This window comes from Gymnoscopelus microlampas (assembly GCF_963454915.1).
Source record: "Gymnoscopelus microlampas genome assembly, chromosome: 5".
NCBI lineage: Eukaryota > Metazoa > Chordata > Actinopteri > Myctophiformes > Myctophidae > Gymnoscopelus > Gymnoscopelus microlampas.
Window position 1 is genome coordinate 7,873,953 of NC_139942.1, and position 16,673 is coordinate 7,890,625.

Below are 16,673 nucleotides of genomic sequence, written 5' to 3' on the forward strand. Positions count from 1 at the left end.
GTCATTCATTATGATTCATTATGATTCATTATGATTCAGGCTTAAGTATATCATGGGAAATGATCTTCAGATTGAGTTTTAAGTCTAAATCGGCCTATACAGGCTTCCTGGCGTTCCCTTACCACTCCTTTAGAGAGGAAGTTGTTGACGAAGTCCTTCCAGGTCACTTCTCTCCCTCCGTCCCGGAAGAAGAAATAATACGCAACTGATGTCCAGAAGGCTGTGGAACCCAGCATGTAGAGACGGAACTCCTTGTCATCCCACGGAATATCACCCTAAGCACACAAACACATAGCAACGTACACATTCATATTAATATTAACCCATTGAATCTGGGAACGAATCTGTGTCATTTTAAGATTACTTCAAAAATAGCAGATCTACAAGCTCATAGCGCTCATAGACGCTATGAGCTTGTAGATCTGAAAAAATGTGAGAAAAAAATAACAACCCAAATCTTGTAAAAAGATTTTCAGATGGGGGTCCTCACCCAAAAATTAAGCCCCACATATTAATTTGGGGGTCCTTGTCATGGCAAGGTTTGAGAACTACTGCCCTAGAGGACATGCTGCCAAAGGGTCATAGGGTCACACAAACAATTAGGGTGCAACCTCCAGGGAACATGAATCCATGGTAATAAATCCACCCAGTACCATGTGAGACATCCTCTGGTCATCTTCTGTACCAGTTAGAGTCAGAATAAATACATTTAACACATTGAGTGCCATAAACGGTCCGGACCGTTTTTGAGAAGCCATGCGTCATGTGCCATAAACGGTCCGGACCGTTTTTGGCCCATTTTTTTTTTACACGTGGGGCCCACGTGGGGCGCTCTAAAGAAACTTTGGGATCATCCAAGGAGTCTCTGAGAAGGAGAGGCCGGATGCCGATCCATGTCAAAAATATTTATCTCCATTTCTTTTTAACGTGGTTGAAGTGAGACGTTTTCGATCGGCGATCACTCTGCAATGGAGGATCGCGTTAGAAATATTATTGTTCCAGGCGTTAGTCGGGACCCTCCGCCGTCTCGCACGCACGCTTTGTTTACATGCACTTCCGCGTCGGGGCTTCTACAGCACGAAACATATCAACGTAAGTGGATGGAAGATATGCTGGCACTGAACGTACCCTATTTTAATAAACCTCTGGCACACGATGTGTTAAGAAATTAATAAAATAAATATAAAATAAGAATAATACCGCAGTCAGCTGTACAGTAAGAGTCATAATGAATCAATTAAATAAATATTAAATAATAATAAAAAAATAATACCTTCTGCAAAAGGCTGTACCAGTTAGCCATAATAAATGTATAAAATAAATATAAAATAATACTAATACCCTTTGCAGTCAGCTATACAGTACCAGTAAGAGTAATAATACATCAATTAAATGAATATATAACAACAATAATAATAATAATAATAATAATAATAATAATACCTTCTGCATACGGCTGTACCAACTAGAGTAGTCTTTACGCCCTCCTCGTTTACCACCTCCTGATGCTCCGCCCCCTCCTCCCGATGCCCCGCCTCCTCCTCCTCCTCCTCCTGTTCTCTCATTGGCTGTCTGGCTGTCAGGCGGCTTGGACTCTGACAGAGAAACAAAACAGTAGCAGTAGCAGTACAACATCAGTACTGTAACAGCACTACATGTGTGTATAGATGCCTTAACAGACAACGTCACACTGATAAGAACCAGTATGCGCGCGCAGGCCGGCACCAAATGAACCCCACTGTTCATAATTGCATTCATAAGATGCAATGTAAAAAAGGTCACAGCCTCACGTGTAAAAATGCATCCCATCAAACTTTAAGATGCTGTTTTTCTCCCAGTATGGAGGAAGAATACTTAGGATTTTTACAGTGATCTCTCGCTTTTGAAATATATATTTCTTGGTTTCTGTTGTGTGTAAACAATAATAGCAACTCAAAGCAGTTGTCCCCCAAACCACACCTCCAGTGGCTGTCATAAGAACGGAGGGAGCGCTCTATGATCATGGCACCAGAGCCTGCTCTTGCTCACGCATCTGCAGCCAGTCAAGCCTAATTTATGCTCCGTCCCGCGAAGGTGTCGTGCGCAGAGAACGGCCGAGAATAGCAGACCTCCAAGCTCACAACGGTCTCATCCGCGACGCGGTTGTGAGCTTGTATGTCAGCTGTTCTCGGCACGCAATACCGTTGCGGGGTGAAGTACATATGTCTCGCTAGGGCGCACCTCACTAGTCAACACACAAGAGGGGGTTGAATGAACTGAAACCAGCGCACCCCAAAACAACAGGTTTGGGAATTGATTACATGAAACAATCACCTGTGTACAGTCTCAATGTTTGTAAACAAATAATTGGTCGACTATAGGTGTGTAACATTGTGAGTTAGGTGTGTGTAGGAGTGTAACATCGTGTGTAGGTGTGTAACATTGTGTGTTGTACCTCTGGTCTCGTTGTTTTGGGGAGTTTTCTTGCCGTCAGGGAAATACTTCTCAAAGCCTGACAGAGGAAGTAAAGTTACAACTCTGTCAATTAATAAATGAAAACATGTATTTATTCTGTTATTTCTGCTATTGTTGCTATTTATAATAAAATCATGAATTTCTTTTACAATTTTCGCTTATAATGAAATGGCCAAAATAGGCCAAAATACATCTAAGAATTAACTGATTTGAAGGTTTACAATGTACACAAGGCTGCACCAATGACAGATATTATTCAGTGGTGTTTTGGTCGTTGGACGGGACACCACGGCGTGTCGCCAGTATTTTTTCACACGCATGTACGGCACGGTATGGTGCATGCACGCCACCGCTGTACCGCCGGGAAAGAAATCGCCACCATTACACCACTGGTAATAATGGTCAATTTAAAAACTGTTGAGGATATAAATGCATTAGCAGTCAACTCAATTAAAAATTTCAATTCAAAGGAGCTTTATTGGCATGAGAAAACATACATTTACATTGCCAAAGCAAGTGTCAAAATATAATTAAAACTGTTTAAGAAAATGGGGAAAGTATACAGTTGGAGGGGGTATCGCATTGTGTTAAACAGAGCCATGTCACAACATAAGTATACAGTTAATTCTGTGTTATATTGCGGCGTGTGTGTGTGTGTGTGTGTGTGTGTGTGTGTGTGTGTGTGTGTGTGTGTGTGTGTGTGTGTGTGTGTGTGTGTGTGTGTGTGTGTGTGTGTGTGTGTGTGTGTGTTATTGTACCTTTGGGAGGTTTAGAGCAGTGTGTGTTGAAGTCTCTCACACCACTGGTACATGCTGCCCCCTGCTGGCACCATACAGGTAACTACACCAACATAAAACAAAAAAATAATGCAATTTATCACTGTTTATTTATTTGTTGCTGTATGGCAAGTGCTATAGGATTATGCAACACTGCCCATCAGTTATTTTGTATATTGTATGGCATATAATACAAACCATAGAATATTGAAATATTACATATTATGTACATTAGCAGAGAGCCCAAAATCATCTTGTATCCTGTAATAAAGTTGATCTTGGGTGATGACTGATTGAAGCAGACACCTGGTCTGAGTTAAATTAATTACACTGAGCTGGGGCACGTGCACGTTAATAGTCTGTTGATTAGATACATCGTACAATGTAAGTCAATGGGGATTTTTTTTTTAACCAACGGATCAACTATTGAAGATAACGCAGCAATATTTAGAGCAGTGGTTCTCAAAGTGGGCTCCAGGGACCCCCAGGGGTCCTTGAGGGTGTTCCAGGGGGGTCTCCTGCTAAATGATAGTCAGCAAACTAATGGGCCATTAAAAGGTCTGTAACACTGAGTGTACAAATGGAACCAAATGGACCCTTAAAGGTCTGTAACTCTGAGTGTACAAACTACAAATAGAACTAAATGGACCCTTACAGGTATGTAACTCTGAGACAGTACTAAATAGAACCAAATGGACCCTTACAGGTCTGTAACTCTGAGACAGTACTAAATAGAACCAAATGGACCCTTACAGGTCTGTAACTCTGAGTGTACAAATAGAACCCTTACACTTACAGGTATGTAACTCAGAGAGTACTAAATAGAACCAAATGGACCCTTACAGGTCTATAACTCTGAGAGAGTACACATGGAACCAAATGGACCCTTACAGGTCTGTAACACTGAGAGTGTACAAATGTAACCAAATGGACCCTTACAGGTCTGTAACACTGAGAGTGTACAAATGTAACCAAATGGACCCTATGTAACCAAATGGACCCTTACAGGTCTGTAACTCTGAGAGTGTACAAAATGGAACCAAATGGACCCTTACAGGTCTGTAACTCTGATAGTGTACAAATGGAACCATTTGTACACTCAGAGTTATTGAGTCTAATAGTACTCTAATGCATATCAAACTCGGGCTCCTTGAAATTAAAAAGTTTGACAACCATGTATTTGGAGTTACATCACGGCAAGGTTCTACACAATGTTGGCAACTTATATCCTTATGTGGCAAATTATATCCTTTTTAAGCCTTAGTAATTATGAGCACATGACTTATATCCTTATATGGAAATATATATATCCTTTTTAGCCCTAGTTATTAAAGAGCTAATGTGTGTGTTTTTACTATTACTGTTTTTCAAAGTCCCAGTTACTAAGAGCAAAAGTATGTGTCTTCCTTAGTACTGTTGTATTGCTGGTCACATAGACCCTCACAGATAACACATTATTGACTTATGAAATCACTATAGCCTTGCTAGAATTATATCCTTAGAAATACAGTCACTGTGATAAACATGATCTATTCGTATGGCAGAACGCTGTGTTATCTCCCAGAAGACACAATTCACTTCTAATGTCTAGGACCGTCACGGTCAGAGAGAGAAATACAATGGTGTCTGCATCTATTTTTTGGGGAGGGTGTTTATGGCATTCTGCAGGTGGAGAGACTAGGCCTGGGAAATCGAAGGTCGTCTGCGGGACCTGTAAATCAGTTTGAGGCCACTTGCACACCCTGGGAAGAGAGCTTTGGCCAATGAGGATGCTCACTGATAAACCATATTTGACAATGATGTATAATATAGGCCCCAGGGATAGATAGATCTGCCCACTTGACTTCGTGAACTTGAGGGAAACACTTGTTATTGGTTAAGGACAGTCTTCTGGGGGCCAGAGAATTCTCTGTTAAGTAACTTTTTTATATTCAATCTGTATTAATGCTAAATTGTCTTATTAACTGATACACACACCATTACTTTTTGACTTTCTGTTTAATTAATAAATACACTTAATTTTAAGTCTTGTCTGTTCTCAATTTCACCAATACAACGGACGCGGGGAGACGTGTGGTCTGAAGGGTGTCAACTAAACTCATTGCACAATGTGTCTGCTGTTATTAGCTCCGTCTCCTATCAACAACCGAAATGTATTTTGCTTTAAGGCTATATAAGTGTCTTATTTATTGCACACAGGCTCATTCTGGTTTATATTTGTATGAATTGAGCTAAATATCTCATGTGTGAAACACAAAAAAAAACATTATAAAGAAAAAACAAAATGTTTGATGCTTTATAATCCCACAAATAACATTTAAAAAGGGGAAGAAAAGAGGCTTTCCACTGGTATGAAAGTTATTGCCAAGAGGCATTGTTCTATGTTTATCTCATGTGATAAACAACACAGCAGCACGCCTGAAGAACAACACAAGATGATCTTTAAAGTTTAGATGGCCTCATGATGTTTAAATTACTGTTAGGATGTAAAACTGTGTGCATATAGGATCCTCTACTGCGCTTTGATTCAGTAGAACTGTAACATAATGATGTTTATAAAATCAATACAAATATAAATAGCTCCCACACATCATATATCTTATTAATGTTCCTCCTGCTCGTCTTCAGGCCTAATTGACATAGTAATAATAATAATAACAATAATAATAATAACAGTGGTGTAAAGTAACTAACTACATTTACTCAAGTACTGTACTTAAGTACAATTTTGAGGTATTTTTACTTTACTGGAGTATTTCCAATTTTCAGTACTTTTACTTCTACTCCACTACATCTCAGAGGTAATATTGTACTTTTTACTCCACTACAATTATTTCAAAACTTTATTACTAGTTACTTTTTTAAATTTTGATTATTATTACATTAACCACTTCAACCATACATACATTTTGGACATTTGAAAATAGCAGCTCACAATGCTCACAATGTGTCGCGTCGCGAGCTTGTAGATCTGCTATTTTCAAAAGATTTCTATACATTTGAAAACTAGTGAAATGGGACATTATGCATAATAGGGTCATGCATAATGGCTACTTTCTACTTAGTACATTTTGATGCCAATACTTTTGTACTTTTTACTCAAGTACATTTTGAATAGGCCTACTGAAATTTCTACATTGCAGTATTGCTACTTTTACTTAAGTAAAACATGTGAGTACTTTTCCCACCACTGAATAAATAACAATAATAAAAATAATATTAATAATAATAACAATAATAATACAAATAATAATAACAATACTAATACATACACAAATAACAATAATAATAATAATACAATAAAACAATTATAATGTACCTGTCGTGTTGTGATGACATTTGGAGGTAGCAGGGACCTCACAATGTTCCTGAATCCCTCAGATAAACGCAGGTATCGATGAGCCATCCTGATCGATAATCACTGAGCACTGACTACTGTCCGTTCCATAACCCAAGCAGTCTGATCGATCAGTTATGAATCTAGAGTCTAATAATCAATCCTTAAACATCTGTGTGTCGCTCATAACCTCAGCACTCCGCCATCTTCACTGTTATCCAAGGGACGTAATGACGTCATGATGCACGTGTGACACCGACGACATGACGCATGAGTGTGACGCCGTGTTCTCCTTCGCTGCGTCCAATGGGGAGTGGAGAGAGTGGTCACATCGCCCCCTGCTGTAGACGTGAGTGAACTGTTTAATAACTGTTTAATGCAGGGGTCTGCAATAGGCTCTATTCACAGCAGCCATATTATGAAGACATTCACAGGTGTTACCAATGATACTAATGAAGGCTCTGTTCCATTCTGGTCAAACAGAGTCAGGGTGCTGATATTGTGCATGTTGGCTCACTGGTAACACTCTGTTACACCAGTGGGTCTACAGTTGGGGTCCAGGGACCCTCATGGGCTTCCAAATGGCCCCTTATGGGTGTGTAACTCTGAGAGTGTACAAATGGAACCAAATGGACCATTTGTACACTCTCAGAGTTATGGGGGTCGTGGAAACCACTGTGCTACACTAAATGGAACAGAGCTTTCATTAGTATCATTGGTAACACCTGTGAAGGAAGTGATAATATGGCTGCTGTGCATAGAGCCTATTTTTTTTTCAGGACAAGGACCCCCCATACTAGGCTAGCTGAGTGAGAGATGAAGCAGAGACCCCCACTACATATTGTATATAATTGTGTTGCAAATTACATTATATTAAATTATTTTTTGTTTGTATGTTTGTTTGTTTGTACATACCCTTTTCTACTAATATGTTGGATTCGTGTTTATTTTCAGACACTTAAAGGGATAGTTCACCCCCAAAATGACTTTTTTTCCTATCGATTAGTCACCCCATGAATTCATTCATGGATATGTTTTTGTTTTTGGCACATTCCTAAGGCAATAATTTGATGACCGGCAGCAGTTCCGGTAGGAGACACAAAAAAATCTCCTTTGTCTCTCCTAAATATCCATGAATTTAAGTCTCCATAGGGTGACTAATCTATCCCTTTAACTCCAACCCTCAATATTTAGTAAACTTGACCTTTCACTCTGGTCTACTCTTTTCTCCCTCTGATCTACAAGCTCACAACGCCTTGCAGCGCAAGCCGCTGTGAGCTTGTAGATCAAAGGCAAAGGAAATGCTCAACCACACAAGAAGGCAAACACACGCGCACGCACGCACGCACGCACGCATTGCCTGGGTGTTATGGCTTGTTCTTGTTCTGGTGGATATTGAGCGTAATACAATTTAAAAGCTGACAAAAAGGGAGTCAAGGACAACAAATGTACACAAAAATAAAGCATTTATTAACAAACTTGAGGACTTACAAAACCACAAAACACATGTTCTGAACTTTAGCTAAAGTTTGTCTATTGACTAAAACAGTCACAGTCACACACTCCCTGAAAAAGAGAGAGAACACTGAATACCGGTGCCTACACAACACTACACTTAGAGAAAACTCAGTTGTGCAAAACACATACCATACACACCATCAAGCTATTACGACACAGTAAAACTGTGTCTACTGTGATCTATAAGCTATAAGCTCATAATGTCTTGCGTCAAGACAATTTGTGAGCTTGTAGATAAAATAGAAAATGTAACATAGGCTACCTGTACATGTTAATATGATTAGAAAATTAAACTATATATACATATCAACATATCACCATATATATATATATATATATATAAATACATTATTTGCACTGTTGTTAAATTGTTAAATATGATCTGAAACCATGTTAACATTAGGATTAAAACAAAAGTATAATAATAAAATCTACAGAGAAGACGTGAGAGAAGTATGGAATATTGAAAAAGTGTAGGAACCCTGTTACATGACTCTCTTTACAAAACAGTAGTGATGCTGGCTTGCACGTAAACTCAGCATACTGTAACATGAGCACCAATGCAACATTGACAAGAATAACATAATAAAACATAAACACATTTATGATGCATGTATACAGTGCATCTTCATGGAGGTGGAGCAGAGCTGAAGCACAGATCTACATGTCTTTAACACCAGAACATTTCACAAAACCACGCCCCCATCACTGTGACTTTCCTCATCAGGTGTTGAGGCTCATGAGACACTGTGAGCCGCTAGGTGAGCATGTTCTCACCACCGAGCAACTGACGGCCTCGTGCATCGACAAGCACGCTGTCTGAGTTGACAAGCCTGAGTGGACACAATATTTTTATCACCTGGTTCCAAATTGCACACATTAGAGGGATAGCTAGCTAGCTACATAATGTTAACAGACTGGCTAAAAGTGGGAGCACGTCACTTCCACCCAGCCAAAGGGAGGACAGTGTAGCCAATGCAAATAATGGAGGCAACGTTTGTGAAATGTTCTGGTGCAAAAGACATCGGCAGCGAGGGATGGAGAAGAGGAGATCTGGAAGTGGAGATTTGGTCGATGATGTACTGTGTTGAGGCCAGGTCTGGCTACTGGGCAGAGCTGATGTGCGGTGGAAGGCAAGGTTCTATTTCATCATCACCACTGCTGTTATCTGGTGATCTGACATCAGGGGACGGTGCAATATTTTGCATTTGCATCGTATTGCCAGGGGGCTCTATAATGAGCAATTGATTAATTAAAGTATAAACTACACACTGATATTGACACACAACAGCACATTGCAGATCATCTTCATAGAGTCAGAGCAGAAGTTTAGGACAATAGGATGGATGAACAGATGGATGGAGAGGGGGGGCAGATACCTATAAGTTAACATTACTAGAGAGAGAGAGAGAGAGAGAGAGAGAGAGAGAGAGAGAGAGAGAGAGAGAGAGAGAGAGAGAGAGACGTGGGGTAGAGAAGAGGGGGGAGAGAGAGGGGTAAAGGTTTGGTCTGAGCTGTTGCCAGATTCTGTGAGAGAAACAAGCGACCAGGTCTATGAAACAAGCCCTAAAGAAACAACCAGTTTCACCACTTTATAGCCCTTTTATATCAGCCCTTTTATACCAGCTATTTTCAAAAAAGAATCTTGAAAGCAGTCCAAATAAGCAACTACACTTCAGAAACAAGCCCAAACAACAGCAACTATGAATATTTACAAGCGAATATTTACCCAGCCTGCCAGCTATAATGGCCGACAGTTTCTGCTGAACGAAATGCCAACTTTTGCCAACAGATTTCCAGTCTGATTTTGATTTTGATGACTTTAGACTTGCTTGATCAAATAAAAATAGACTTGGACTTGCTTGGGACTTGAATGCCAATGACTTGAGACTTGACTTGACTTGAGCCCTCTTGACTTGAAATTTCATGTATTTTCAAGTCATTTAATACCTTACAGCAAGCCCAAATAATATTAACATGTTCGCATCAAACTAACTGGCCATCAGTGACACCTAGTGTAGTGTTGCCGCTTATTTACCGCAACTTTTGGACACAATTTTGCTTGTTTTTGGCTTTTTTTTAAGGTTGGTTTACTTATTTCTCTCACGATACTTGGCAACACTGACTCAGTCTCACACACTCTCACTGACACACGCCTCACTGACAGCAACGAGACAGGACCACACATAAATCACCCTTTCATTCATATTGCCTCCCCAGACCTTAAAATACAAACTACTACTTTGTAGTCTTTCAGTTTTCAAATACGGGACGGTATAGGCTATAACCTAACTTAGTGTCATATTGTAGTAGCGCCTGTGTTCCATGTGTTGCACGTTATAAACAACACACACCTTCACTCCTGCCGTCGCTGCTGAAAGCCAGGTGGAAGACAATTTTCAGTACTTTTACTTCTACTCCACTACATCTCAGAGGCAAATATTGTACTATTAGGCTACTCCACTACAATTATTAGAAAACTTTAGGTACTAGTTACTTTGTATATAGGGGGGAGGGGGCAAATACCTATACGTTAACATTAATGTAAACGTAACGACAGAGAGAGAGAGAGAGAGAGAGAGAGAGAGAGAGAGGCTGAGAGGGGGGCAGATACCTATACGTTAACATTACTGTAAACGTAACGACACACACAGAGAGAGAGAAAGAGAGAGAGAGAGAGAGAGAGAGAGAGAGAGAGAGAGAGAGAGAGAGAGAGAGAGAGAGAGAGAGAGAGAGAGAGACTATTTCTCCCACGCAATAATTACCAATTAAAATAACCAAATAAAAGAAACCCAAATAACCACAGAATCTATAAAATGAAATAGAAGAACATACCGTTCATGTCCTTCATGTCCTTCTAAAGAAAAAGAAAAAAAAAGAGTGAAGATATTAGTCCAACACAGATGTGATCTTGAGACCTAATTCAGTCAAGAACAACTTTTTTTGATGAGGAAATGTATATGAATGTCTACACAGGTGCTTCTAGATATCAAGATATCAAATTGGGAATAGGTTCTCCCAAAAATAAGAGTAACAATAATTCTCCTGGTACCCACCGTCTTGTCCTTCACGTCTTTGTTTGGCGTGCAGATTACATAAATTGCATATAGTATGACTTCCACACAGAGCAATATTAGAAGATATAAGCCTTTCCACTGGGACACAAAGCACACAGTTAAACAATGGTACAATAAAAATGACCAGGAAAAACGAAATAAAAACTAAATAAATTATAAGTTAAGCAAACAGCATCAGCTCTGCAGTAAGGTTCATACATATATATATATATATATATATATATATATATATATATATATATATATATATATATATATATATATATATATATATATATATATATATATATATATATATATATATATATATACATATATATATATATATATATACATATATATATATATATATATACATATATATATATATATATATACATATATATATATATATATATATATATATATATATATATATATATATATATATATATATATATATATATATATATATATATATATATATATATACATACATACATACATACATATATATATACATGCATATAAAACTATATATTGCTAGGAGAATATTGAACTTACCTGAGACTCAATGATTTGCGTTGTTGTGTCTTTCTCACAATCTACTTTAGTTATATTACCAATGAACAGCTCACAGTATCTGTGCCCCGCTCCATCTATAATACTCTTATAACTACCATTACAATCTTTATGTGTCATGCCACAAGCAAAGTACCGGCCGTCGAGGAAAAGTAAAATCATCCAAACGATGCTGGGGACTAAACTGGTCAACACACCAATTGTAACCTTGCATACCGCTATACATGCCGCTATACATCCAGCTGTACATCCCGCTATACGTGCCGCTGTCTGTAACGATGTCTGTGCCGCTGTGTCCACTGTCTGTGCCGCTGTGTCCGCTGTCTGTGCCTCTGTGTCCGCTCTCGGTGCCGCTGTCGGTGCCAGTGTCGGTTTACATAATTTACCTGGAAACTGGATGCTCAGCATCAGGAAGAAGGCTATGACAGCAGGAATGGCAAAGAAGTAAGCTACAAACAATCCATTTTGATCTGATTGACAAGGACATTGAAACTGCATCTCTGCAAGCTTCTCTAGTGCTACGAGGATGAAGAATAAAGATATGTTTGTTAACACAGGACTCGTTTTCAATGCTTCTTGCAGGTGGGTAATCCAAATTACTGCCATAGTGGATTGAAATGCACCCAAATGTCACACTTCCACTTGTATTTAACAGAGGAGGGTGTGTCCTCTGTTGTGACATCTACTCAGTTTATGGTTCATGAGGGCCTTGAGGCGGGCTTACATATTAAACAGACAAACTGGAGGGAGGGAAGTACTGAGCAGAGAGCATACAAAAAAACGTTTATAGATTTATAGGACTATAACAGCATAGTTTATAAAACATGTATCTATGATATGATTATTTGAAAAAATATATATTTGATCATAAATGTTTAAGAGTATGGATTATATACATTGCAACACCTATTCTAGTGATCACATTTGTCCATGCAGGGCCGGCGCAAACCAATGTTTGCTAAATATCTGTAATATCTGTAATTTGAAATGTTTGCAAAATATAATGTCTTCAAGTCTCCATAGGGTGACTATTCGATAGAAAAAAGTATTTTTTTTGGGTGAACTATCCCTTTAATGGGTTAAAAACATCAACAGACTGTGGAGCTCTGAGCTGATCTGGGAGTAAGTTCCACAGTGGAGGGGGTAGCTGTACAGAAGGCCCGGTCAAACCTGCATGGTGCGGAGCTTAAGGTGACGGGGGAACGGAGGCGGTTATTGTTTCCAGAGCGAAGGTTGTGAGTGGAGGTTTGTGGCTTGAGCAGTTCCTTGAGGTAGGAGGGTAGGACGTTTTCCAAAACGTGTCAACCTCTTTTGAAAATAGCAGACCTATTAGCTCACGATGTGATGCGTTGTGAGCTTGTAGATGAGCTATTTTAAAAAAAAATGTATTCTTTGCAATAGTAATAGTAAATCTGCAAAGCCACTTGCAGCTAAACCTGTCAAATAATTGTAGTGGGGTAAAATTACAATATTCTCCTCTGTGATGTAGTGGACACACATGGGTTAACATAAACAACCATCTAATGCAGGGGGTCCCGAAATGTTTCAGATTATTCCCAAGAGAGAAGAGAGAGAGAGAGAGAGAGAGAGAGAGAGAGAGAGAGAGAGAGAGAGAGAGAGAGAGTGTGTGTATGTGTGTGTGTGTGTGTGTGTGTGTGTGTGTGTGTGTGTGTGTGTGTGTGTGTGTGTGTGTGTGTGTGTGTGTGTGTGTGTGTGTGTGTGTGTGTGTGTGTGTGTGTGTGGTTTCCTGTCATGTTTATATAGTGTAGGTACTGGTGTAGTGCAGTGAGATATTGATGTATGTATGTACTGATGTTATAGACTATAGCCCACACACTCTCACACACACACACACACACACACACACACACACACACACACACACACACACACACACACACACACACACACACACACACATCCTGTCTTATCGGTTCGACATGGAAACATCAGCGGTTGCTGCCTGTCACGCGAGCAGCCCGACACGACAACGCTGATGCTAAGTAACAAGAAACCACATCCTCTGAAAATACGTTTACAAAATGTATTGAACACTGTTCTACATGACCTACATAACAACACACACCATCTACCAGGGGTGTCAAACTGGCGGACTGCGGACCACATACGGCCTGCTTGTCGCTCTAGCTGTCTGTACCTGTCTCCTCCTTGCTGATGAGCTTGGTGTGTTTAAATTTAGCATTGTTGTGTTTAGCATAACAATAGAATAGAAATAGAATAATAGAATACATCGCTGCATGCGGCCGGGCTCGGCTCCCGCTGTCTCTACCTAGCTTATTATGTAAGCAATGGGTCTTCGCATTGAATTATGTGGTCAGACACAGTAGAAAAACTCAGATACTCTGGTATGACAATGTTCTGATGGTTCAAAAGTCCATCCAAAAAAAGAAAAGAGAGAGATTTCAGCTGGCTGAAGCAACAAGGGGAAAATTAATGACACTGTTCAATGCACTGCTACATCTAAGCTAAATGAATTATGTCTCAGGGTCTTCAACAGGGGGTCCGAGACTCACAGTCAATAGTTCGGCATGTTTTTTCTGAACATACATGGATCCAACATATTAGCAAAGATAATGTTTAAACAAACTACAGTTAACCTACACAACACTTATGGTTGTGCTGTCAAACAAATCTATGAAGCTATTAGATAGCTTGCACCATCACTTGGAGACAGATAAAAACCTAGTCTCCAATCTCTCAACAGTCAACAAACATTGATGAGGCAATCAGCTCAATGTGAGCTAGATTAGAAAGACTCCTATCAAGTAGCATAGAAGCTTTCTCAAAAGAAAGATATTTTTTTTATTAGAGCAGTTGACAAAGTCCTGAAAAGTGTCCTTAAATTATTTCACATATTTAAGTTAAAATCTATTAATTAATCATCAAGGGAGGATAAATGAACGACAGTTGGTAAGTGTGCGTGTTAAATTCTGTAAGTTTTTCTCATCTTTTTAGCGGTGCCAACCGCTCTACATTTGACCGTGTCTCCGTGTCCGTCCGTCCGTCCGTATGTTATGTCCGTCCGGCCGTATGAGCACGGGATGAGCACGGCAAAGAAGTAACACATACAAACACACGCACGCACGCACGCACGCACGCACGCACGCACGCACACACACACACACACACACACACACACACACACACACACACACACACACACACACACACACACACACAGACTTGGAGATCGGCTATTCCATCTCTCCTCTCCTTGGCCACACATACCACTGGTTATCAAAGAGGGGTCCAGGGACCCCAGAGTGTCTGTGTGTCCGTCCGTATGTTATGTCCGTCCGTCCGTATGAGCACGGGATGAGCACGGCAAAGAAGCAACACATACAAACACACACACACACACACACACACACACACACACACGGACTTGGAGATTGCCTATGCCATCTCTCCTCTCATTGGCCACACGTGCCACTGGTTATCAAAGAGGGGTCCAGGGACCCCCAGCGTATGTTATGTCCGTCCGTCCGTATGAGCACGGGCCTTTAAACAGCTATAACTCCAGTTTGCAGCATGCCACCAAGTCCAAATTTGGTATGTGGACTTAGACCACCAATAGGGACGGACGAGCATTAATTGCTGAAGCCCCGCCCCCTCTGTCTTCCCATTGGCTGGCCTTTAAACAGCCATAACTCAAGTTCGCAGCATGCTACCAAGTACAAATTTGGTAAGTGGACTCAGACCACCAATAGGGCGAACTGAAATTAGTTAAGCCCCGCCCCAAAGGCACCGCTTCCTTCACACAGGGTGTGATTTTTTTTGAGTAATGCGAGCAGCTTCTAATCTAGAAGCTAAGCTGACCACAGTGCCAGGGTACATAGAGGCACTTTGGTCGTTTCCCTTTGTCTGTTCTAAGAACACAAAGGTGTTAAAACCACTCGGCTCTATAAAACACGAATCTTTCACACTTCCTTCACGTCACACACATCTTTCCAACCACGAATGCAGATGCCTAAAGATGTTTAATGTAGCACATTAATATGAAACATAAGACATTGTATTATTTTTTTTATCAATTGCACACTATTATAATTGTATTTCTTGTTGAAAGTCATTTGACTAAAGCCATTTGTCATGTCAAAAACATTCATGTCAAAAACCCCAACAATAGCCTCAAAACTCTAAAACATTCACTTTGAAAATGATACCAGAAACAAACCATCATGAAGTGAGTGTTTATCTCTGCAATTTATCTAAAGGACTTAAGATGGCCTGAGAACTCCATGCTATATGGACACTTCAACTCTGTAGGGGTACAAACAAGTTTGGCTTTTCCAGAAGCCAAAGGAGATCTAGGTTTACTACATACTCTCGCTTGGCCCTACTATACCATACAGTACGTAGAGGCTATAGTCTGTCTATAACATCAGTACATACATACATCAATCATATCTCATTGAACTACACCAGTACCTACACTATATAAACATGACAGTAAACCACACACACACACATACACACACACACACACACACACACACACACACACACACACACACACACACACACACACACACACACACACACACACACACACACACACACACACACACACACACACACACACACACACACACACACTCTCTCTCTCTCTCTCTCTCTCTCTCTCTCTCACACGTGTGTGTGTGTGTGTGTGTGTGTGTGTGTGTGTGTGTGTGTGTGTGTGTGTGTGTGTGTGTGTGTGTGTGTGTGTGTGTGTGTGTGTGTGTGTGTGTGTGTGTGTGTATGTGTGTGTGAGCGCAGATTCCGCACATGCCCGAGCAGCACCCACAGGGAAAAGGCACTCTCTAGGTCTGCTCAGATGCAACAGACAAATTGAGATGAGACCAAACACTACCTAGACTCCACATGGCCTCACATACACTGTGTGGCATAAAGGCCACAATGCAAAACAAGTTGATCTACCCAGAC

At 40.1% G+C, this 16,673-nt stretch overlaps 1 protein-coding gene and 1 long non-coding RNA gene across 2 annotated transcripts in view; both read right to left on the reverse strand.

The window, feature by feature from the left end:
• Positions 1-6,779, reverse strand: part of afg3l2 (AFG3-like AAA ATPase 2) — a 30,038-nt gene extending 23,259 nt beyond the window's left edge. Inside the window, exons 1-5 of the mRNA XM_084057927.1 lie at positions 6,550-6,779; positions 3,213-3,294; positions 2,435-2,491; positions 1,444-1,595; positions 123-275 (exon numbers count right to left, since the gene is read on the reverse strand). Of these exons, the coding sequence (XP_083914053.1) occupies positions 123-275; positions 1,444-1,595; positions 2,435-2,491; positions 3,213-3,294; positions 6,550-6,636 (531 nt within the window). The 5' untranslated portion in view covers positions 6,637-6,779. The remainder of the gene's footprint in view (positions 1-122; positions 276-1,443; positions 1,596-2,434; positions 2,492-3,212; positions 3,295-6,549) is intronic.
• Positions 6,780-8,016: 1,237 nt separating this feature from the next.
• LOC311045881 lies at positions 8,017-12,325 on the reverse strand. The gene is made up of 4 exons (XR_014600821.1): positions 11,706-12,325; positions 11,142-11,240; positions 10,921-10,942; positions 8,017-9,316 (listed from the first exon to the last, which is right to left on the reverse strand). It is a non-coding gene; the product is annotated as an uncharacterized lncRNA (long non-coding RNA).
• Positions 12,326-16,673: the final 4,348 nt, after the last annotated feature.